Here is a 24,622-nt window from a genome sequence, read left to right as displayed (position 1 = left end):
ACCAACTTTTTATTTTGAAAAAGTTCAAATATACAGAAAACTTCTTTGCCTATTTTTATACCTATTTTTAAGATAAATCTATAGGTGCACATAGCCATACCTTATCATTAACAGCTCATATTCATGTAATTTTAAATTTCTTAAAAATTAAATCCTGGAAATTCAGAGAACAGTATTTAAATGAAACCTGCTTTTCAACAAATTAGGTTGATTTATGGTCTCTCTTGATTTACAGTCATTTACATCTGGATGTATTTTCTCATATTAACATTTCCATTAAACAGTGAAATACTGCCAAGATTAAAAACCTTTATTTGCTTTTACTTATCATTTAGGAGACTGAAAAATAAAAACCGTCTTCTTCAAAGAAGCTGGAGCTTATCACTTTACAGTTGAAACTAAAGTAAAAATCTGAAACACAGCTCATTTACTTCATTAAGAACACATGTTTTGGTTGTTTTCTTTTTTTTTTAAGATTTATTTATTTTTATTTGAGAGAGAGAAAGAATCTCCAGCAGACTCCCTGCTGAGCACAGAGCCCGACGTTGCAGCCCTGGTTGTTTTTCATTATGGGCCTTTTAGTATTACTACTGTTGTTTTAATCCATATGCATGTATTATTTTGATTAATGTTTTGGAAACAATTTTTAAAAATTAGTTGCCTAGGGGTGCCTGGGTGGCTCAGTTGGATAAGCCTCCAACTCTTGATTTTGGCTCAGGTCATCATCTCAGGGTCAGTGAGATCGAGGCCCCCTTCGGGCTCCGCACTGGGTGTGGAGCCTGCTTAAGATTCTCTCTCTCCCTCTTCCCCTCCCCCACCTTCCACCCTGTGTGTTTCTGTGTCTTTAAAAAAAAAAAAATTAGGGGTGTCTGGGTGGCTCAATCCATTAAGCATTTGCCATCAGCTTGGGTTGTGATCTCGGGGTCCTGGGATCAAGCCCTGTTCTGAGTTCCTTGCTCAGTGGGAAGTTTGCTTCTACCTCGGCTCCTCCCCTGCTCGTGCTCTCTCTCTCAAATAAATATTTAAAAAAAAAAATTAGTTGTCTATATTAAAAGATCAGGAGCTCTCACATGAGAATCTAGCTTTCAAGATTCTCTTGAAACATCAGAACCATACTGGGTCTTGACTGCCACATGACAACTCATGGCTAGGCCTGAGTAGGAACTGCCCCCTGACCAGAGCAGGCTCTCCCCACATGGTTACTGCTACACCCACTGTCAACTGCTTATCCACTTCCCTACAAGCTTATGAGCTGGAGGACCCCTGGTCCCTGACATTACTTCTCCACCTTTTACCTATCTCGTTAAACTGATTAAAATATTTTTAATATATTCTGATATATATTTTGTGATTAAAGTCTGGGATTTAAAAAGAATCATGTTATTTCCATAATAAATTCTGTGTACCCTATCCCCACCTTCCATTCACAACAATTCAGGCTGAGGCCAAAAAATAAAGATGAAAATATAACACAGTCACACAGAGCCTTCATGTTTTTCTCCACTTCAGAGTCAAACACTTATGACCTAAAGAGAAACGGTGACAAAACAGTATCTTAAATTATTTCCAAGTAGTTATAGGCTTTTTAAATGTTCTCCTTGTATATAACACGAGCCATGAAATACTGCTTCTCCTTTAGAGACAGTTCTGAGGTTCCATATGGAGCTTTCTAGTCGCCAGGACACATATATTAGAGAGTACAAACTTTTTTTTTTTGCAGAGACAGGGAACACACAGTACAAGAACTGGGATAAGAAGATACAGATTTTTTTTTTAAAAGATTTTATTTATTTGAGAGAGAGAGAGAATGAGCAGGGAGGAGGGGCAGAGGGAGAGGGAGAAGCAGACTCCCCACTGAGCAGGGAACCCAATGCAGGGCTTGATCCCAGGACCCTGAGATCATGACCTGACCAAAGTCAGATACTTAAGCAAGTGAGTCACCAAGGTGTCCCAAGAAGATATAGATTTTTTATGGGGTGTCTAGGTGGCTCAGGTGGTTAAGCATCTGACTCTTGATTTTGGCTCAGGTCACGATCTCAGGGGTGTGAGATTGAGCCCTGCATTGGACTCTGTGCTAAGTGTGAAGCCTGCTTAAAATTCTCTCTCTTCCTCTGCCCTCCCTAAACACCCCTTCCTCGGCTTGTGCATGCACTCTCTTTAAAAAAAAAAAAAAAAAAAAGAAGCTATAGATTTTAAAAATAAAGTTCACTACAGCATCTTCCATGATCTCAAGAAGGGTCACAATAAATTCTTGATAGGATGATGTAAGACCAGTAAGGCTAGAGATAAGGACAAAGCCCCTCTGTACCCTGGAGGCAACCGTGACCCTTGATAGTATAAGGCACCTAGCCATTCAAAAAAACTTTCCTAAATGAAGGTGAATTAAGTCAAACGTGCCGTGACATTTTTACTTTTTTGAACAGTGTATTAAAAACTTGAGAAAGGGCAGCAAGAAGTATAGGGAAGTATCAGAAGACCTCACTAAACTGAAGACATGTCCAAGGTGGTGAGTTGATATGGCAAGCGGCAGGTGGTGAAGAGCCAGAGGAGTGGCAGAACAGTGTGATATTATGACACAAGTGAGGAAGTCCGAGAACAAGCTACACTTTTTTTTAAAGCTGTGCCTATGTCACAGATTCGTGATCAGGCTGCCTACAGATGCCGGGAAATGGCTCTGTGGACACAGGCCTTGTCCAGACGTGAAGCAACAGATAAAAGGAACTGGCATTTGGCCACATATTTTCAATTGTCATCACTGACTACACTTCTCTAAAGGCAGAAGGCACCCATCTTTGTCATCCTTGAAGAGGACACACTGGAAGGTATGCACATATTTTTCTCCCGATTCTGTTTTCAGATGTTCTTATCTTGGTGATAACACTCTGGGTTCGCCCGAGGTGAGAATGGGGAATAAAACAAATGAACAGAGACAGAACGGTCTCAGATCTAGTTTCTCTCCCTTTCCCTGTCAGCCAACAGTTTTACCTTTCCTATTGAATTAGCAAGAAAGAATAGCTCTGAAAACTACACAAAGAGGTGCTTTTCTTTTTGATTACAGAGGCTGTCACATGGCTGGCTCACACCAGGCTTTGCTGCCCTGGGCTTGAGACGCACTGTTACCATGGCCCCTGGGTGGCTCTGGGAGAGAGCCTCAGCCCTCCCACTCTCTGAGTGGTCACTATAATAGGATTCTGACCATAAGCAGCTAAAAAATGGAGGCGTTTCCAAAAAGGAGTATTTTAGCCCTTGAAATGTGACTGCCAATGTTTCAAGTGCTACAGATTTATTGGTTTCTGAAATTCAGCCAATATGCTGAAATTTTTAAGCTGGGTTAAACAAAGCCTCCGAACAGATTGAGTTTAATGGTATCTTGGCCCAACAAGGCCATGACAAGACTACTTAATAATTTCACTCCATTCATGTTGATACAGAACATTTTTCTAGTAATAAAATATGTTCAATGCAGAAAACTTGGTAATCTCTGAGCTAACCCAAAGATAACCACCGTGAACATTTTGGTAGACACTCTTTCAAGGAGCATAGCATTTAGAGGTGTGCAGGTGCTGAGACTAGATGTTCTGGATTCAAATGTTACCTTGAGCACCCTTGGTTGGGCGCAATTTGGACAAACTACTTAATCTCATCGAACCTGTTTTTTCTCACCCCTAAATGCAGACAGTAACAGTTCCACTATCTCATAGGGTCTGGAGAGGATTAAATGAGGCAACATTTGCAAAACGCATAGAACAGAGCTTGGCACCTAGCAGGTGTGCAAGCAGTGTTATTTATTTTTCTACACAAACAGACACACACATTTCTTTTCCAGTAAATGGTTTCATATTATAAATACTGTTTCATAGTCTGCTTTGACCACTTAGGAATGCGTTACAAACATTTTCCTGTGTTAGTAAATATTTTTTTACTACATACACAGGATCCTTGAAGTAAAGCTGCTGCAGGTGTTCTGAAGTGCGAGCTGCCATTCTTGCACAGCACCTGAGCTCGGCGCTCTGAGCACAGCAAGAGAACTAAGAGATCAGCAACCAAAGCAAAGTGAAGGCAAACATCCTCAAAATGGCCAGGAGCTGATAATGTCGCCTGGCAGCTGCGCCCACAGGTCAGGTCATCTCTGCTGGGAAGGCTGCATGTGAGATGCGCAGACAGGTAAATGGTGCACTCAGGAGGGAAAATGCAGAAAGCGGTGAGCAGAAGCCAGGAGGCTGAGAAGAGATTAGAAAGGCAGCTCATCCACCGTGGAAGACAGGGGCCACACTGCACTCCTGCTGTCGGTCCAGCCACCGTGGGCGGGGCCTGCCTGCGCCCTGTGACCCAAGTTTCCAGTCCTGCGCAGCCTGGCTGGACAGCTGCTGTGACCCTGCTGTATTCTTCCTCATCTGAGAGACCTACAGGTATGTTTAGTCCTGACAACCCAAAAGGGCCTCCCTCGTATTTATGGGGCTACTCTAGTAGTCCCGTCAATAACTGAAATGTTTATTTTGTTAGGTACTTGCTACGTGTTAAGCACTGAGGATTAAACAATGAGCAAAAAAGGATGGTACCCGACTACACAGGTGTAAAGTCTAGCACAGAAGACAATTAATCAAGCAGTATCATAGCATGACAGACACCACGATGCTAGAAGTACAGACCGCAAGGGAAACACACAGGAAGAACAGTGAGTCCTCTATCAAAGACTTGACGGAGCCTGAAGGACCTTTCAGGCTGAAGGATAAAGTTAGTCAGGTGTGCCAGATACTGCAGAGTGTTCGCTCGGTACACACTCCAGCCCTGTGTGGACTCTACGACCACCAGCCTTTTGAAGTTACAGAGTCTTGATAGAGCAACAGTGGACTAGATCTAGATCAGCATTTCCAACCAGGCCACCCAAGAGTCTTGGCCTCACTTAACAGGGAGGGCCTGGTTTCTTTGGTGGGGAAGTGTCTTTCAATCCTGGAAATATTTAGAATGAAATACAGAAATGTTTAAGAGAATCAAAATCGTAAGATACTTCTCCGTTAAGAAGGAGTGCAGACATATTTTATGATTTTGTAATGTGTAAAAGAATTTGGCCTAGGGCGCCTGGCTGGCTCAGTCAGCAGAGCACGCGACTCTTGATCTCAGGGTCATGAGTTTTGAGCCCCACATTGTGCATAGAGATTACTTAAACACAAAAAACAAAAAACAAAAAATCTTGGCCTATTAGATTGTAACCTCGGTTTTGAAAATATAATTGAATAATTTCTTTCTGACTTGTGTTAAGTTGAAAATCTTAGTAAGTTTACATATATTATGAGAATAAAAAAATCTAAGACTCACCTCATTTGTAAGTTTTTTTTTTTAAATATTTGTTTACTTAAGTACTCTCTACACCCAGCGTGGGGCTTAACTCAAAACCCTGAGATCAAGAGTCACATGAGCCACTGACTGAGGAGCCTGTAAGTTTAATATATGAGATTCACAGGACATTTTGTTGAAGAGCTTGATCAGATTTTTAAGTCAGACAACTGAAGTTCTTTAGAAAGCACTTCTATTTAGCTGTATGAATCCAATTTGAAATATCTGAAGCTCTTCAATTAACTGTTCTAGTATTATCCAAAAGTGACTAGTAAAATCTCCTATGTTTGTATATAGAGCAATCAGAGCTGTAAGCATTATGAAAAAAAACTAAGTTTTTGAAAGTGCACTTTACAAAAGTCGTAACATTTTGAAATCTAAGTAAACCCGGAATAGCGATTTCTGCTTACAAAAGCTACCCTTCAACGGCAATTTAAAAAAAAAAAAAAAAAAAAAATATATATATATATATATATTACATCCTCTCTGATTCCAAGTCTTGTACTCTGTTGATGGATGTGGAATTGGAAAAACCATCCCCTCTATTTTATTTTGATAGAAGCCACTGGAATGTTTGTTTCTGTAATGACATTTCACTAATTTTTATTGTTTGTGCAAACATTTGATTTATTTGGTACCGTATTCTAAAGTTGCAAGCAGTTCTCAGACATTTATCCTTTCAATAATGCTGGAATAAAGTATAGGGTGTGGTATGACTCTCCTCTGACTTCCTCAGAGTCGAGCATGGTCTAATTTCAAGCATGGGACCCCATGTGGACAGGAGGGAACAGGGATCCTGAACATCTGAGGACAGGATCTGTTGTCTGTGCTGTCACTACCCTCTGCCCCACCCCCAGTGCAGCCTCCCTCTCACCGGACTGAAGGGCCAGATAGCACTTCCAGGAAACAAAGGGTTAAGAGAGTGCTCTACACCCTTTCCTGCCCCTCACTGCATTTCTACTCCAGTCACCTAGTTCTCTCCATCTTCGCTGCACGTGTATAACCCACGGATGAGTCAACTGTAATAAGTCAGAATCCAGCAACAGTAACGGCAACTGATATAAGCTCTCCGGAGACAGAGGCCAAATCCATGTGCTCCACAAAGGTACAGCAGTCAGATTGGCCCCAACTCCTAAAACCAAGTAGCAAGTTTTGCACAAAGTCTCTGAACTTTTCTCTTGCTCTTTATTGTAGAACCATCACTGTATTTCAGGTCTTCCGACCACCTTTCTGAATCTACAACTGCCACGGAAGCTCTTTCAAACATCACTTTTGCTTTAGGTGCCTTAGATCCTACAGGAGTCAACTGATCTGAATTAAAGTTACGCAGCTTAGGTCCACCAATTGACCCTGCCACACTTACGTGAATAGTCAAGCCTCCAGAAAGGAGCAGGCAAAGATTCTGGTGCGCTCAGGCCTAGGAAGGCAGAGTGCAGAATCACATCTGCCCCTCCAGGCCACTGTACTCCTCGGGTCTAATAAGAAAGGAGGACACCAATTCTTACTATGTGAGAATGCCTGTCACATCCTCTCTGACAAGATCGCTCCCTAAGCTCAGATCATTTCCATTAAGGGCATTTCTTCAGGACTTTTACTGTACCATCCATTGCTCCACCTGTCACAGAAGCATGTATTACTTTCCATTCACCTAGCTGTGTAGTGCGCACACACAGGGAGGATTTAAACTACAAAACATACTTTTTGCTCTCAGAGATTATAGCCTAGTTATGGACACCAGATATATGATAAAACGACAGGGATATGAGCCAACACAAGTCCGTAGGACTTCAGAGTGAAGGAAGAATTCCTTAAGTATTCCAAGGGTGAGATTAGTTTCAGAGGACTTCTGCCAAGGGCTGAACCCAAAAGAAACGTAGGATTTAGACTTGTTCTTAGTGCTATTTTATATGTCCTTAGAATCAGTTTTAAATTCCCTCTGGAATAAAGAAAAGCACTAGCCATGTGGCCAGGGCAAGTAAATAGGGGTGATAAAACTTACACCACCTCGTCAGGAGTCTTCAGTGAAATAAAATAACATAAGCAGAGCACGGCACAGTGTCGCCACAACAGGCTCTGGAGGAATGTTATCCCTTCCTCCTGGTCTTGAACTGCAATCTGTTTCTCAGTTTCCCCAATCAAACCGTAAGCCCTTGAAGTAAGGGAACGAAGGGTCCCAGACTTTACTTTTTCTGACTACTTATTCTAGAGGATCTAATAAGATATACTGGGCATGGCCCAGGAACTCAGTACATATATGCTGCATATCGTGTGTGACTAAATAACAAAGAAGATACTATTATCTCTCTAACGGCACTATTAATAACAGAACTGCTGCTTCAGCCACTGTTCTATGGCCAGGACCCAGGAAGCAGAGGAGAACAATGGCCTCCTCCTCCTCCTCCTCCTCCTCATTAATGAGAAAGAGCCATTTCTATCAACACTGCCTGTCCCTCTTATTTCTTAGGGCTGATGAACTGTTTGTTCTTGATCTTCTATCCCAGATAACAGAGGCAATGCTGAAAGAGCTCCATGGGAAATCACCGAAGACTGTCTGATATAATTAGATACAGTCACTACTGGAGCCTTCTCTCTGCACAGAGTGTCCGACACACATCACCATGTCACAACCCAATCACCCCTTTAATCAAGGAAGCACATGGTAACCGTTAAATGCCTTCTTTCTGTGATCATGAGTATGTTTATTCAGTGAGTGGTGATGAATTAAAGAACTCCGCAGACATGACAGATTCATGATTACAAGGTCCTACCATGCCCTTCTTTCTGAGCGCATACCTCCTCACAGACTTCACGGGCTGCTGCCACACTCGGCTCCTCCTCGGGCTCCATGCCTCCCCCAGGGACAATCCAGCGGTCTGGATGGCGACTACTGCTCACCAGTAACACCTGAAAGTCACAGAGGTCACATGGACAGTTAAAAAGAAAAAAGAAACATTTGTACAAACTCAGACTCTAAACAACACAAAGTAGAAGCACCCAAGACCTACTTTTTGTTTATACCTCTCCAGGTGACTTGTAGGCTAGCTTTCGTTTCTAGTGGAAAGAGTAGACAATCCAGCTTGTAAAAGCAGAAGGACATGTGAACCAGTGGCCATTACCTCTACCTTCCTTCAGGCTCTCAGGCACTTGTGCTATCTATCCTCTCCTTTGTTCCTTTCCCTAAAGATCTTTGAACAGAGTTGACAAGGTGGGGGGGGGGAGCAGGAAGAGTACTGATAAGCCTGAGCACTGTGAAGAGCTGGCCAGAAGCAAAGAAATCCTTAGCCCTGGTTGGCACCATAGTCCCAACACCTTCCCTACCAGGTTGTCACTCCCATGTGTTCCAGCTCCTGGTCCATCCAATGGCCACAAGCCAATACAATGCACCACCCGAAGTTCTAAGTGTGCACTGAGAACCCAACTCCCTCATCTACATGTAAAGTTGGAAAATTTCATCATGCTTTCAGCTGAGATAAAACCAGAATTTTTTTTACTAGGAAGGTTTATTAAGAAATGAGCAGACAACCAACCAAACACACCCACAAAATCCTGATACAGACTATAGTTTACTAATGCAAATTTAACCAGCATTCTAGTTATGGCTGAAATAAAATCCTAGAATGTCTCCAGCTCCTTTTCCTTACCCCTCTCTAGGGCAGATGCTAAACGGGGTTAGCTGGACCCCTCCTTTGGAGGTAGAATTACGTTGGCATTACTTCCAAAATGAAAAGAATCCTCTACAGCTCCTTACACCGTTGCTTTCTGATGAGCTCTTTTGAGCCTCCATCCCTACTCCAAACGTATTCCCCCTGGGCACTTCACTTCTACTCTGCAGTCATCCTTGTTGCCTGGAAGAAAATGCTATGTCCTCTGTAGCCCCTACAGATTCCACCACTGCCTTCCGGTGACCTACCTTCCAGTCCTCTCCCATCTCTCCCTTGAGGTTTCTGCAGGTATATGGGCCCTTGGAAATTCTACCTTTTTCTTCATCCTTAATCCCTTTTCTTCATGTCATGATAGAGCCTCTTGATGCTCCTCTACAAAATCTGTGATCTGCTGACTCAGTGGGCACCAAGGAGTTAAGAAGGAAATCCATGAATCCATATACAGTCACCAATATATAGTCCGTGGATGGAGAAAATAATATCTTTATATTTATAAGTACTATTTTTTAAGTGTATGTAGGTTCTGCTTTGCACAATTCAGAATAATTTAAAATAATATATGAAACCCACAGGGAATTTTGGGGTGGTGTGTAAATATAAGAGATATTAAAAGTATGATGTGGAAGGTTCTATGAAATTTTGTTTTTAAAATAAGAGTCCTCATTGTATTCCCACCTCATACCACATACAAAAATTAATTCCAAATGGACCAACAATCTAGATGTAAGAGCTAAAATTAAAAACGGCGATAAATCTGAGGTGCCCGGCTGGCTCAGTTGGTAGAGCATGTGACTCTTGATCTTGGGGTCATGAGTTTGAGCCTCACTCTGGGGGTAGAGTTTACTTACAAAAATAATTTAAAAAATAAAAGATAAATAAACAGCAATAAATCCTCATGATCTTGACTTTGATAAGATATGCCGAATTCTTAGACATGACACCAAAAGCCTGAACAACAACAAAAATTAGATAAATTGGACTTCATCAAAATTAAAATCTTCTGTGCATCAAAGGACACGATCAAGAATGTGAAAAAACGACTTACCAAATGGGAGGAAATATTTGCAAATCATCTATCTGATAAGGGTCTGCTGTCCAAAATATGAATACATAAAAATATAAAAAATCTTACAACAACAAAAAGACAAGCAGCATTTCTCCAAAGAAGATCTACAAATAGCCAAGGAGCACATGAAAAGATGCTCAACATCATTAGTCACCAGGAAAGTGCAAAGTAAAACTGGCATGAGATACCACTTTACACCCACAAGAATGGCTATAATTTTAAAATAACAAGAACTGGCAAGGATATAGAAAAACTGGAACCCTCAAACATTGGGTAAGAATGTCAAATAGTTCAGACGCTGTGGAAAGTTTGCAGTTCCTCAAAAGTTAAATAAAAAACTACCATAAGGGGCGCCTGGGTGGCTCAGTCAGTTAAGCATCCAGCTCTCGATTTTTTTTTAAAGGAAAGACACTTTTTATTTTTTTATTTTATTTTTTTATTTGACAGAGAGAGAGACAGCGAGAGCAGGAACACAAGCAGGGGGAGTGGGAGAGGGAGAAGCAGGCTTCCCGCCGAGCAGGGAGCCCGATGCGGGGCTCGATCCCAGGACCCCGGGATCATGACCTGAGCCGAAGGCAGACGCTTAATGACTGAGCCACCCAGGCGCTCCTCAACTCTTGATTTTGGCTCAGGTCATGATCTCCCGGTAGTGAGACTGAGCCCTACATCAGGCTCTGCGCTCAGTGGGGAGTCTGCTTGAGGTTCTCTCTCCCTCTCACTCTGCAACCCCACCCTTGCTCTCTCTCCCAAAAAAATTAGCAGCTGACTTAGCAATCTCACTCCTAGGTATATACTCTAAAGAACTGAAAACAGGTGCTCAAATACTTATATACATAAATGTTCACAAAAGTATTATTCACTGTAGCCAGAGCACAGGAACAACTTAAATGTCCATCAATGAATGAATGGCTGACATGGCATACACATGTGCAGGAAGAGTCCTCACATAAAAAGAATGAAGCACTGATACATGCTACACAGTGGATCAACTTTGAAAACATGAAGCTAAGTGAAAGCCAGACTCCAAAAGTCACATATTGTAAGATCCTACTGATGTGAAAGAGATAGAAAGCAAACTGCTGGTTGCCAGGGACTGGGAGAAGGGAAGATTGGAGAGTAACTGCTTAATGAGAGTACAGGATTTTGTTTGGGAGTGATCCAAGTGTTTTGAAACTGTATAAAGGTTGCTAAATGCCACTGAATTAGTGGTACTAAATGCCACTGACTTATTCACTTCTAAATGGTTAATGTCATGTTATGTTAACTTCACCTCAATAAAATAAAACTGGTATTAAGATCACAGTAAATTTTTAAAAGCTAAATTTGGGAGTCAGTGCTACTACTTTCTACATCAGAGTCTACACTCCAGGGGAGTGGCCTTCCAAAAAGTTATCCTTAGTTTTATAAAGTATTAAATTATAGAGCTGAAATAAAAGAAAAGGGGATCATTGCCACATCCTTCTCCCATCTCATGATAATTGTGGCAAATCTTACATTTAAAAAAAAAAATTCCTGGGGGCGCCTGGGTGGCTCAGTCGTTAAGCGTCTGCCTTCGGCTCAGGTCATGATCCCAGGGTCCTGGGATTGAGCCCCACATCGGGCTCCCTGCTCTGCGGGGAGTCTGCTTCTCCCTCTCCCCCTCCCCCTGCTTGTGTTCCCTCTCTCACTGGTCTCTCTCTGTCAAATAAATAAATAAAATCTTTAAAAAAAAAAAAAAAATTCCTTATAAAAAAAATAATAAAAAAATAAAAAATAAATTAAAAAAATCTTTATTGAGTACACTTGTGACTGGGCACGGAGTGTTAATATTTAAGTGATGAATCACTAAATTCTACTGAAACCAATATTACACTATATGTTAACTAACTAGAATTCAGATAAAAACTTACCAAAAAATTCCTTATCAAAATAAAAATAAACCCAAACACAACCATGTTTGTTAATTTAAGTTAAAAAGTTTTTTTAAAAAGTCGTCCAAAGACTCTAACAATGGCATTTAAGTCATAACAATCCAATCTGCAAGGAAAACTCAAGAAGAAAGAGTAGAAAAATGGGTTAATCTTTCACTGATTTGTTATATAAACAACATGTAGTATTTCTTCCTAGAGTTCTCCCACTTCTTGGCAAAGTGTTATGCAGCCATTCTAAACTTAAGCATTTGCTTGAAAGGCTGACTAGGGCCATCCAATTAGGTTATAGACCAAATGAAAGACCTTTACAGGGACAATTCCTAACATAAAGTATAATTTAATTTCTAACTTTGAATCAACGTGAAATATTAATCAGTAATCTAGGAAGTGTTATTACTTTGCACATTCAAAGTATGACTATGTGAGGTAATACTACGGATAACACTGACACTGGGAAAAACAAGCCTCATTACTTTGTAGTCACACTTCAAAGCAAACACTATTACCAGTAAACAGTTCTCCTGGCTAAGTTTCCTTGACAACCCACTGCAAATTTACTGCAAAAAAACACAAAACATTCTTTACTTTAGCCAGAGGCTTTACTCCTTCCTATCTTATAAAACACTAAATGGTGTTTCTGGTCAATAAATTCTGATTCTGAAGCTTGATTTTTTTTTTTTTTTTTAAAGATTTTATTTATTTGACAGAGAGAAAGACAGCCAGAGAGGGAACACAAGCAGGGGGAGTGGGAGAGGGAGAAGCAGGCTTCCCGCGGAGCAGGGAGCCTGATGCGGGGCTCGATCCCAGGATCCTGGAATCATGACCTGAGCCGAAGGCAGACGCCCAACGACTGAGCCACCCAGGCGCCCCTGAAGCTTGGTTTTTAAATATAAAATTATCTGAAAAGAAATTAAATGGCAAAGCTCCTAAATCTGAAAATGACATACTAAGGAGAAAAAAAAACCCCACAGGATTTGTTATTTATTCAACAAATTCATTAAGCATCATTATAAACCAGGAATGACAGTTGCAGATTAAACCTCTGCAATTTCAAGGCAGATCAGAGTGGGGGACTGGACGACCAGGTATTAGACCTTTCATGAAACTCTTATCACTAAGATAGGTGATATTGGTGCAGAGATGGGTAAATGTACCCATAGAACACACCACACCCAACTCCTGGATTTATGATACAGGTGGTCCTACAGAGCAGGGAGAAGTCAACAGGTAGGGCTGGGACAAGTTGTTACCCACATGGACCCAGAGGAAAATCATTATATTGATTAGGGACACATGTATGCAAGGAAAGACTAAAGAAATCCATAGGAATAATAAACCTAATGGGGGAAGATTTACATAAAGGATTTAATTAAGCTTAGAACAGTAATGTTTTGTTTTGTTTTTTTAAAAGATTTTATTTATTTATTTGACAGACAGAGACACAGCGAGAAAGGGAACACAAGCAGGGGGAGTGGGAGAGGGAGAAGCAGGCTTCCCGCCGAGCAGGGAGCCCGATGCTGGGCTCGATCCCAGGACCCTGGGATCATGACCTGAGCCGAAGGCAGACGCTTAACGACTGAGCCACCCAGGCGCCCCAGTAATGTTTTATTTCTTAAGCATTATTAAAGCAATTTTAAAAACGTTAATACAAATTTTCAAAAGAATATAAAAGAGGGGCACCTGGGTGGTTCAGTCTTAAGCCTCTGACTCTTGGTTTTGGCTCAAGTCATGACCTCAGGGTCCTGGGATCAAGCCCCACATCAGGCTCCACGCTCAGCAGGGAGTCTGCTTCTCCCTCTCCCTCTGCCGCTCCCCCCCACTCATGTTCTCTCTCGCTCGCTCTGTTCTCTCTCTCAAATAAATAAAATCTTAAAAAAAAAAAAAAGAAAGCCCCTGCCCTAAAGGAAATGAGTATCTAGCAGAGAGGGGGAGAAAAAAAGAAAAGAAAAGAAAAGAAAAAGAGTAATAATACAAGGTGAGGAATGCTTTGGTTGAGGTAGGCATGGGATACGACAAAGATTGAAAAGAGACACCTAACCCAGGCTGGGGGCCGGGGGTAGGGGTGTGGGAGGAGGTAGTAGAGGGATGGTAAGAGAAGGTTTCTTAAAGGAAGTGACTTGAGTTAAATCCAAGCTCAAGAGGGACATTTATTCAACAAAAATCAGAAGCCTACTATGTGCCCTTGTGCTTAGGACACAAAAGCAAGGTAGATACAGCCTCAGCTCTTGAGAAATTTAAAGTCCAGTAGATAAGACAGACAAGAAGTCAGGTAACTGTTTATACTTCAGTAACTGTGGCAGAGACCATAATGTTCACCAGATATTTTATGTTCTTGTTTATGGTATTCCAAGCCCCCTGCTATTAGGTGGGGCCATCTGACTAGTTCTGGCTAAGGAAATGTGAGCAGAAGGGACACACATCACTTCTGGGCTGAGGCAGGGAGAAGCCCATCCAGCCTCTCTTTTCCTCTGTCACAGTGCCCAAGGATGCAGTGAGTTCCAGCTGATGTAGCTATAAGCTGGGGCCTCTGAATGGAAGAGTTCCTGTGTAGAGCACAGCCTCTGAAAAGTGGCTTGTAACAAGCAATACAACTGTGTTGTGTTAAAACAATGAGATTTCAGGGTTAATTTGTCATTGCATCATAACCTACTCTATCCTGATTAACAGTGTGAGAGGTCAGTGAAATGTCTAAGGATCTCTTCTGTTGACCACCTCATGCCCAAGCCTTAAGCAAAGAGCTTGACCCATATTAGTGGCCAATAAAAATTTAATGAGCAAATGAAAGAATAGTCCAGGGAAGCCTGGGTGGCTCAGTCAGTTAAGTGGCTGCCTTCGGCTTAGGTCATGATCCCAGGGTTCTGGGATTGAGTCCCACACACTGGGCTCCTTGTTCAGCAGGGAGCATGCTTCTCCCTCTACCTGCAGCTTCCCCTGCTTCTACTTGCTCTTGCTCTCTCTCTGACAAATAAATAAATAAAATCTTAAAAAAAAAAAGAAAGAAAAAGAATGGTCCAATGACAGAATGAACAAACGAGTGCTTTATTTTTTTTTTTTAAGATTTTTATTTATTTATTGAGAGAGAGAGAATGACAGAGAGAGAGCAAGAGAGGGAGGAGAGTCAGAGGGAGAAGCAGACTCCCCACTGAGCAGGGAGCCCCATGCAGGACTCAATCCTGGGACTCCAGGATCATGACCTGAGCCGAAGGCAGTCGCTTAACCAACTGAGTCACCCAGGCACCCCACAAACAAGTGCCTTAAAAAAGGAGTGCAGAAAGCATACAGAAGGGGTTACTCAGGGAGGCTGAACAAAAAGGCAAGGGTCTAATTATCAAGAGTTTGGATTGAAACCTGAAGGCAATGGGTAAGTCAAGGAAGTTGTTTAAGCAAAGAAAATAACCCAATTTGTTTCTGTTTTTAATTTTAAGAGTTTATTTAAACAAAAATTAATTCCTTCTGGGCAACGCCACACTAGAAGTGGCTAGGAGCATTCCTCTCAATTTGGGTTTTAGGAAGGTCACTCTGACTTGAGCTGGACGTAGGCAAGCTTGGTAGCAGAATAGGTTTCTGCATTTAATTCGGGTTGAGAAAGGATGAGGACAGAAGTGGGAGTGGGAAGGAAGTTACAGGTTCTCAGATAAACAGAAAGAAGCATCCACAGGACCAAGTGATTGACAGATTATGGGCTAGGTCAACAGTGGAGCTGCCCTCCACCACTGAAAATGTGAAAGGTCAGTGGAGGAGGGAATCTCAGGGAGGATATCCTCTGAACATATGAACTGAGAGTATAATGAGATGTCTAATGAATATTTTTAGTGGATGTTAGAATAAAATATTCTAATGAATATTTTAGTGAGTTTTGTCCACTAAAAAAAGATTTGAGGAAAAAATCGTCTTAGACTCTTCAAGCCAGGATGAGACTAACACAAGAAAGAACATACATATTGCAAAGTTCTAGCTGGAGGAGTTATCCCCATTCTCCCTACCTATTGTCCACTCCCCTTGGTGTCAGAAAAGTTTCTATTCCCATTACCAAAAGCATAGTGGGGTAAATATATTCCACATCTCCCAGGTTAAAGTTCTGGAAATATTTTCCTTAAAAAATTAGATTATCTATAGTGATAATCTACATCATGGGAAATCCTGATTAACAAGCTATAGATCTTAGACATATTACTAATTCCCAAAAAACTACATTCAATAATACACCCAACATGATCTCATTTCCAACAATGCAATGCTCCTGACATTCGACAGTCCCTCAGCACTGCCATTACCACCAGAGAGCTCCGCTGGTATCCCAGATGGCATGAGGGCTGCACCCTGTCAAATCTGTGATATGCCCTGCAAACTGCTTCTACAGACAAACCTCTTCTAGTCATTTCTGTGTCCCTTCTTTAAAATAAGACCAGGGGCGCCTGGGTGGCTCAGTTGGTTAAGTGTCTGCCTTCGGCTCAGGTCATGATCCCAGGGTTCTGGGATCGAGCCCCACATGGGGCTCCCTTTCCCCCTGCTCGTACTCTCTCTCTTGCTCGCTATCTCTCAAATAAATAAATAAAATCTTTAAAAAGAAATAAAATTTCAAAAATAAGACCAAAATAATAGTGAATAATTATCTGCACTTGCTTGGATTCCAGATAAACAGAAGTGTTACTATTTTTTACAGAATATATTTTATATACATACATACACCAGTGTGGAGCACAAAGCAGGGCTTGAACTCACAACCCTGAGATCAAGACCTGAGCTGAGATGAAGAGTTGGATGCTTAATCGACTGAGCCACTCAGGTGCCCCATACAGAGTATTTTGGAGAACAGCTGCCCCAAGTTCTTATGCACAAGGACCCTATAAAAATGTTTAAAAGATGAGTAAAGCTCAGCAAGAAGTCAAATACCTTGTTCAAGTTAAATCAATAAATTATCACAGGGCCAAGCTTTAGTAATATCAGTTCCTACAGTTTTGAAGCCATCTTACCCTTTGACTATTTTTTTCCTACACAGGAGCTCAAAATACTGCTGAAGGAACAAGTAGACATAAACAGGCAGTTTACAAAATGCCTTATAAACATCCCTTTTCTTTATCTAGTGAATCAGGCTGTTTATTTAATGAAAGGAAATTCCCTGTCTAGTACAAAGAAACACCATACAGTGCTGTGAACAGATAGTCTGACAGTTTTACTTTGGAGACAACAAGGTATTTTAAGAACAATACGAGAAGGTGGTCAGAGACACAAACTCTCCTGCACGGCATTCTTAAGTATGAGTCCCAGGGTACAGAGTGTAACATCAGCCTTCTAAGTGAGTGGCCTGCCCAGTCTTCCTCAACTAATGTCCAAATGTTAAGAAAACCACACAAAGCTTTTATATTGCCTGGTAGTCAATGACTTTATTTCTGAAAAGAAGACTAAAGAAACCAATAAACTTGGCTAAATTTGCAGGTTATATGAAAAAAGACTGAAAGTTGTTGGATTACACTGTTTCAACATAACTTACTGGAATGTCCCAGGCTATTTCTGTAAACCTTAACCCACTCCCACAACCCCTGTATGTACTGAAAGAAAACAGACAAATCTTGGGGGGAAATAAATACCAACAACAGCAGGTAGTATTTATTCAGTGTATTTTGTGCCAGGTGCTGGCATTTTACACATTCTATTTTTAATATACTCTTCCTATTTTCCCAAACAACCACACAAGCCGGGTATTTTTCAATACTTGCCATTATAGCAATGAGGAAACCAAGCCTTAGAGAATTTGGTGATGTGGCAAAGGGCACAGAAAAGGTCGGTGCTGAGCCAGGATTCAAAACCCAGTCTACATGTCTGACTCTGACCACGAGGCCACTGAGAGCCTGTTACACCCCTGAGGTAGGCAGCTCTATATGAAAAACCCTCTGAAAACCTAACTGCCACTGGATAAAGGGAAAAGAGGAAGAGGTATTCTAATCTAATCTTGAATTCAAACCAAGGATTTGGACCAGTTGTATGAGCAGAGACTATTCGCTTGTTTATTACATCTTTCTCAGCCAGAGCTGTCTTCTACATAGAGGGGGCCTGTGAACTCCCCCATGTTATGCAACTTCTGTACACTTTCTTTTCTGAAAATGTTTATTAATAAATATAAAAAATGGCTACTAATTCACAATACGATGCTCCATTAATTTTCACATGTTTAGACACTACCATAATTCAAGTAGTTCCTCACTGAAGCATTTATTCCATAAACAACTGCTGTCCAGTCATCACTTGCTTATAAAGGAAGTGAGGCACGGAGGAAGAGGGGTGAGTGGGAGGCAGAGATGTTTAAAAATATACAAAGCCTATCCCTGAACAGCCCACTCTCTCATGCAAGGAGTGGCCAACTATGGCCCATGGGCCAAATCCAGCCTACCGCCAGTTTTTGTATGGCCCATGACCTAAAAAAAAAAAAAAAAAAAAAGAAAAAAGTTTGAAAAAGTCAAAAAAATACATGTGGATTTATATGAAATTCAAATTACAGTGTCCATAAATAAAGTCTGTTGGAGCACAGCCATGCTCGTTCATTCACCTACAGTCCATGGCTGCTTTCAAGCTACAAGGGCAAAGCTGAAGAGTCCTGATAAAGATCATGTGCCTGCAAAACCAAACATATTTTCTATCTGGTCCTTTACGGAAAAAGTTCGCTAACCCCTGATCTACCGAAGGGCCCGAGTAGCTACGACATCATGTTGATAAGGACTATGAGAGAGGGGAGAAGACCCTGAGAGGGTCCCATAACACTTCTCAGGAAGGAACATGTGAACTGGACCGAGAGGATTTTCCCGAGCCCAGGAAGGAGAGGTGCTCCAGACAGGGGTGCTGCAACTGCCAAGGCACAGAGGTGGAAACAGTGTGTTATACGCAGAGAATACTGAGAAATCCGAGCAGTTTGGTAATGGTGTAGGGGGCATGATGGGAAAGAAAAAGAGGGGGACGGAGGAGGCTGATAAATTAGACTGGGACCTATAGTATAAAAAACTCTGATAGCAAACATTACCAAAGAATTACAGCAACTGAAGGCAACTGAGAGTCCTCTTGGTGTCTGAAGAGGAAGATGGCAATTTTGTTTGTTCTAGAAGCCTACTGAATCTGGAAGGTGAGAGAGTGATGGGCTGCATCGGGACAGAGAGTCAGAGAGAGGAGAAAGGGTATAACCGGCATCCCTGGAGATGGGGAGCAACAAGTGGCTAAGTCATATTTAGGGGACAGCGATGGAAGGGGCTGGTAATTAATCAGAAAGGAGGGTGCTGTGAAAGAATGTAGTGGCTAAGGCTTTTTACTGGGGTCAACAGGCAGACAGAGATACCCATTTTTCAAGAGACAGAAACACAGGAGGGGAGCAGATGGGCGGGGAGCAGATGGGAAAAGAAAAAAAAGTTTGAGGCACCTCTAAGAGAAGTTAAGCTTCCTGCACTCTATGTGATGGGAACTTCACAACCTCAACTTAAATGTCCACTTGAAAGCATTCACCCCAGAAACAATGACTGCCTCTGTACAGTACAATTGGTGCCACTAAGGAGGAGAAGGCATTTTCTTTAAAGGCATTTCTTCAAAACCTCGTGTATAGCTTGAATATTTTAGAACAAGCATGTAAGATTTTTATAATTTGCCAAGAAGAATGCCAAGCATTATTCCCTAGGAAATTTCTGAAAGCCAAGTAAGAGTGAATGAAATATTTAGAACGTTCAAGTTTCTCAAGGTCATTAAAACAAACGAAGCCACAGCAACAACATTCCTGACATCCATAAACTGAATTATTTTCCCACACATGATCTTAGAACTGTAGGAATACACTGTAAAATCACTGTTCATCAATACACAGGTTTTGCTGAGCCATACACAGATGAAGTCTTCCAAAATACAGGTTCATAAAAAAAGACGCTCACTGCAGACTCAAAGGCAGGTATGTATCGTGTCCCTAGCGTAGCCTGAACGTATCAATCACATTTCAATCTAACCTGAGATGCCAAAGTTTAAAACCAGAGTTGTATGCCGTCTACTTTATAGAGGGCAGTCAGAGACTTGGCTTACAAGTCGGCCTCACACCAATCAGCCATGTGACTGCAAAAAAAAAAAAAAAAAAAAATCCAGACTTCAACTTCCTCAGTTTTAAAATGAGGTTGTTCAAATAATCTCTCGAAATCCCCACCAGCATTAACATTCTATTGTTCTAAATTTACACAGGTGTGTGTGCCTGGAAGAGTGGTTCCTAATTTTCTTCTTCTTTTATAACCTATTTTTTTCAATAGTACACACTGCACTTGTTAAAAAGGTACAAAAGGACATTCTGTGAAAAGTAAGCCTTCTCTCCTAAGTCTGTCCCCAGAGGAGCTTCTTATGAAGGCTTCTTGAGATATCTTAGCATATATGAGTATAAATAGATACACATTTATTATTTTTTCCTCTTTGTTACCTCAAATAGTAAGCCATCACACACACTGTCCTTAGTTTTTCACTTAAATCGCAGAAATCATCTCATCACTACATACCAAAGAGCTTCCTCTTTTTTCTTTTAATGACCATGTGGTAGTTTTACTTTTTTTTTTAAGATTTTATTTGGCGAGGCTGCATGGTTCAGTCGGTTGGGTGTCTGCCTTCAGCTCGGGTCATGATCCCAGGGTCCTGGGATCGAGCCCCGCATCGGGCTCCCTGCTCGGCGGGAAGCCTGCTTCTCCCTCTCCCACTCCCCCTGCTTGTGTTTAATAATGACATTGTGGTTATATATATTTTTTAAAGATTTATTTATTTTAGAGAGAGAAGAGAGAGCGCGTGCATGTGTGAGTCGGGAGAGGGGCAGAAGGAGAGGGAGCGAATCTCAAGGGGACTTCTCATTGAGCCAGGGAAGGGGGGGAGCCTGAAGCAGGGCTACTCTCCTGACCGTGAGATCATGACTTGAGCCGAAATCCAGAGTTGGACCCTTAACTGACTGAGCCACCCAGGTGCCCCATGATCATATTTTTTAAAAGTTCTTATCTCTTAATGATAATGTAACTGAAGTATTTAGTGATGAAATATATTGATATCTGGGATTTGCTTTAAATAAAATCTTTTTTATTTATTTATTTGACAGAGAGAGACACAGCGAGACAGGGAACACAAGCAGGGGGAGTGGGAGAGGGAGAAGCAGGCTTCCCGCGGAGCGGGGAGCCCGATGCGGGGCTCAATCCCGGATCGTGACCCGAGCCGAAGGCAGACGCTTAACGACTGAGCTACCCAGGCGCCCCACATGTGGTAGTTTTAAAAGCTCCTTTATTTTAGAAAATTCCAAACAAAAATAGAGGAAAAATATAATGAATCTCCAAGTATTCATTACCCAGCTTTAGTAATTAACATTTTGCCTATCATTTTATTTACCTATACCCCACTCCTAGAGTATTTTAAAGCAAATCCCAGATATCAATATATTTCATCACTAAATACTTCAGTTACATTATCATTAAGAGATAAGGACTTTTAAAAAATATGATCATGGGGCACCTGGGTGGCTCAGTCAGTTAAGGGTCCAACTCTGGATTTCGGCTCAAGTCATGATCTCACAGTCAGGAGAGTGAGCCCTGCTTCAGGCCGCCCCCCCTTCCGCGGCTCAATAAGTCCCCTTGAGATTTGCTCCCTCTCCTTCTGCCCCTCTCCCGACTCACACATGCATGCACTCTCTCTTCTCTCTCTAAAATAAATAAATCTTTAAAAATATATATAACCACAATGTCATTATTATACCTAGCAAATGAACCATTCCTTATAATCATCTACTAAGCAGGCCATATTCAAATTTCTCCAATTGTTTAAAAAATGTTATTTTACAACTGGTTTATTTAAATGAAGATCCCAACCAAGCCCACACATTGCATTTGGTTGATATGACTTGTAAGCTTTGGTCTAAACAGTTCCCCCTCCTGACCCATTGTTTTCAAGCCATTTATTTGTTAACGAAAACAGATCATTTATTTACCGTGCAGTATTTCCCACATTCCTGCATTTGCTAATGCCTTCCCTCAGTGGTAATATTCAACTTGGTCCTCTCTCTCCCATAGTTCCTGTACCCAGGTGGGTAGATCTTAAAGCCTAATGAGGTTTGGATTTGTTTTGGCAAAAAAACTTCACTGCCGGGGCCACATACTTGCTACGGCATCGCACTGTCAGATAATAAGATCTGACATCACCTTCAGTGATGAGACAAAACTGGTGTCAGGTACTATCATATGATCTGTCCATGACAGAGCTTACCATCAGCCTTTCTTTTACTGGTTTTAGCATCTATTAATGACACCCATCTACATCCGTAATTGCATTAGGGAATGCGAATGATAGAATTTTCTAATTCCACTGTCCCTTTTACATATATTAGTTGAAATTTCCACGATGAAGAAACTTCCCCACTGGCTGATTACCCTAATATAGAAAAGGCAAGATAAATGCTTTTTTCCCTCCAATTTACTAATTTTTAGAAAAATGAGATAGTGTGCAAGCAATCTCCTAATATTTTGTTGTAACTGTTGGATCACTAACTAGTAGATTTTAATACTTCCTGTGTTTCAACTGACTGCAGTCATTAGTCTTTTGATGCTCCCACCTTTAACTAGCAAGAGCTACTTCAGGTTGGCTCCTGTCTCTTTTTTCATCCAGCACTTAATTATAAAAATTATCAAACATACAGCTAAGTTGAAAGAATTGTACAGTAACCACCCATATGCCTACCACATATATTCTACCAGTAATGCTTTACAAATCTTGTTTATCTCATATCTTTTTGACATAAATCTTTAATAGCTGTCTTGCTTTTTTGTCACTGTAACATCTCAGACTCATTGTAAGCACTGCCTGCCCCAGATCTGAATTCAGCTATTTCTCTAAGGAGCCCTGGTTCTTAGTGGGAAATGATATTTAGAGACCTCGATTTAGGTACTGGTGCTGTTGTGTTGTCATCGCTTCTGAGGCTTTTCAATGGCAGATAGGAAATACGTATTATTAGAACAAAAACAATAGAGAATAATTGAAGAGAAAAATGAATTATGGGTTATACTGATATCTCCATTTCAGATTTAAAGTTACTGAGCTTTTGGGGCACCTGGGTGGCTCAGTTAAGCATCTGCCTTCGGCTCAGGGCATGATCCCTGGGTCCTGGGATAGAGCCTGCTTCTCCCTCTCCCTCTGCCCCTCCCCCTGCTTGTGCTCTCTTGCTCTCTTGTGTATGCACTCTCTCTCAAATAAATAAAATCTTACAAAAATAATAAAAAAATAAAGTTACTGAGCTTTTGGGGCACCTGGCTGGCTCAGTCGATGGAGCATGCAACTCTTGATCTTAGGGTTGCGAGCTCAAGCCCCATGTTGGGTGCAGAGATTACTTAAAAATAAAATCTTAAAAAAACAGTTCTGAGCTTTTAAATTCTTGGATTTTATGCTTATATATTTTTATGCTGAAAATAACATTAATATAATTATCTGAGTTGTCCTGTAATATAATTCAATAGTTTCAAGTTAATAGCACTATTAACCATAAAACCACTAACTACAGTTCAAGGTTTCTTTGTAGTTCTTAGCCTAAGGATAGATCCCACTAGAGATGTTCAATCAAAACACTGCTTTAAAGTCACATGAAAGATTTATTTTCTGTACGATTATGCCACTAGCTTGCTACATAAATTCATTTGTTTGTTTTCGTTTTTAGAAAATGCATTTTGTTGTAACTGAATTATAATTCACATTCACTGGAATTTATAGATTGTCAGGGTACAGTTCAATGAGTCTGACTAACACATGCACCTGATCCCACATGCACTCCTGTAAGGATACATGTTTCCATCTCCCCAGAAAGCTCCCTGTGACTCTTTCCTGTCAATGCCCCCAACCCAGAGGCAATGGCTGTTGTGATTTATACCATCATAGATTAGTTTTGCCTCTTCTTCATATAAATGAAATCATACATATCCCCACTGGGGATTGTATTATATGGTTGTACCACAACTTATTTAATCAGACCTCTTGATGGATGTTTTGGATATTGCCAATTTCTGTTATTAAAACAATGCTATCATAAACAGCCCTATATATGAATCACTTCCCAAATGTAAATATATTGGCAGAATTCATACATTCATTCACTCATTCATTCAACTAATACTCACTGAATATCTACTCAGTGCCAATCACTGTTCTAGGCACCGTGGATACAGCAATAAGCAAAACAAAGGCCCTGTTCTTTTGGAATGTACAATCTAATGGAAGAAGACAGACAATACACAAAAACAAAGTCAGGTGGTCAAAAGTACTAACAAGAAAAATAAGACCAAATAAGGAAGCAGAAATTAACAGAGTACTCTTTTAGACAGGGAGGTCAGGGAAGGTCTCCTAAGAGGGGATGTTTGAGCACAGATCTGACTGAAGTGAGGAAAACAAGTCTTTGGTTCTCTAGGGAAAGGTACCCTCAGAGACAAGGATCCTGCCCTGAGGCCACGAGGTCAGAGTAAGAAGGCCAGAGTGGCTAGAGCAGAATAATAAGCAAAGGAAAGAGCAGGAGGAGGGGGACAGGTCACTTCACAGAACTAGCTAAGGAGGTAAACCTTGGGATCTAATCCCAAGTGAAGAATGCCCCTGAGGGGTTCTAAGCAAACATCTGGAACACAGTCACTGAAGGACAG

At 41.2% G+C, this 24,622-nt stretch overlaps 1 protein-coding gene and 1 long non-coding RNA gene across 2 annotated transcripts in view; one reads left to right on the top strand and one right to left on the bottom strand.

The window, feature by feature from the left end:
• The window catches only part of NUDT3 (nudix hydrolase 3), a 119,007-nt gene that overhangs the window by 50,316 nt on the left and 44,069 nt on the right, over window positions 1-24,622 (bottom strand). Inside the window, exon 2 of the mRNA XM_036115797.2 lies at window positions 8,128-8,238. Within this exon, the coding sequence (XP_035971690.1) occupies window positions 8,128-8,238 (111 nt within the window). The remainder of the gene's footprint in view (window positions 1-8,127; window positions 8,239-24,622) is intronic.
• LOC144379092 (uncharacterized) lies at window positions 2,682-8,141 on the top strand. Its single transcript, XR_013441290.1, has 3 exons — window positions 2,682-2,822; window positions 3,935-4,409; window positions 7,836-8,141. It is a non-coding gene; the product is annotated as an uncharacterized LOC144379092 (long non-coding RNA).

Source organism: Halichoerus grypus, chromosome 9 (assembly GCF_964656455.1).
Source record: "Halichoerus grypus chromosome 9, mHalGry1.hap1.1, whole genome shotgun sequence".
Classification (NCBI taxonomy): domain Eukaryota; kingdom Metazoa; phylum Chordata; class Mammalia; order Carnivora; family Phocidae; genus Halichoerus; species Halichoerus grypus.
Note: the sequence above shows the minus strand (reverse complement) of the source record. Positions and strands in the feature narration are given on the sequence as shown.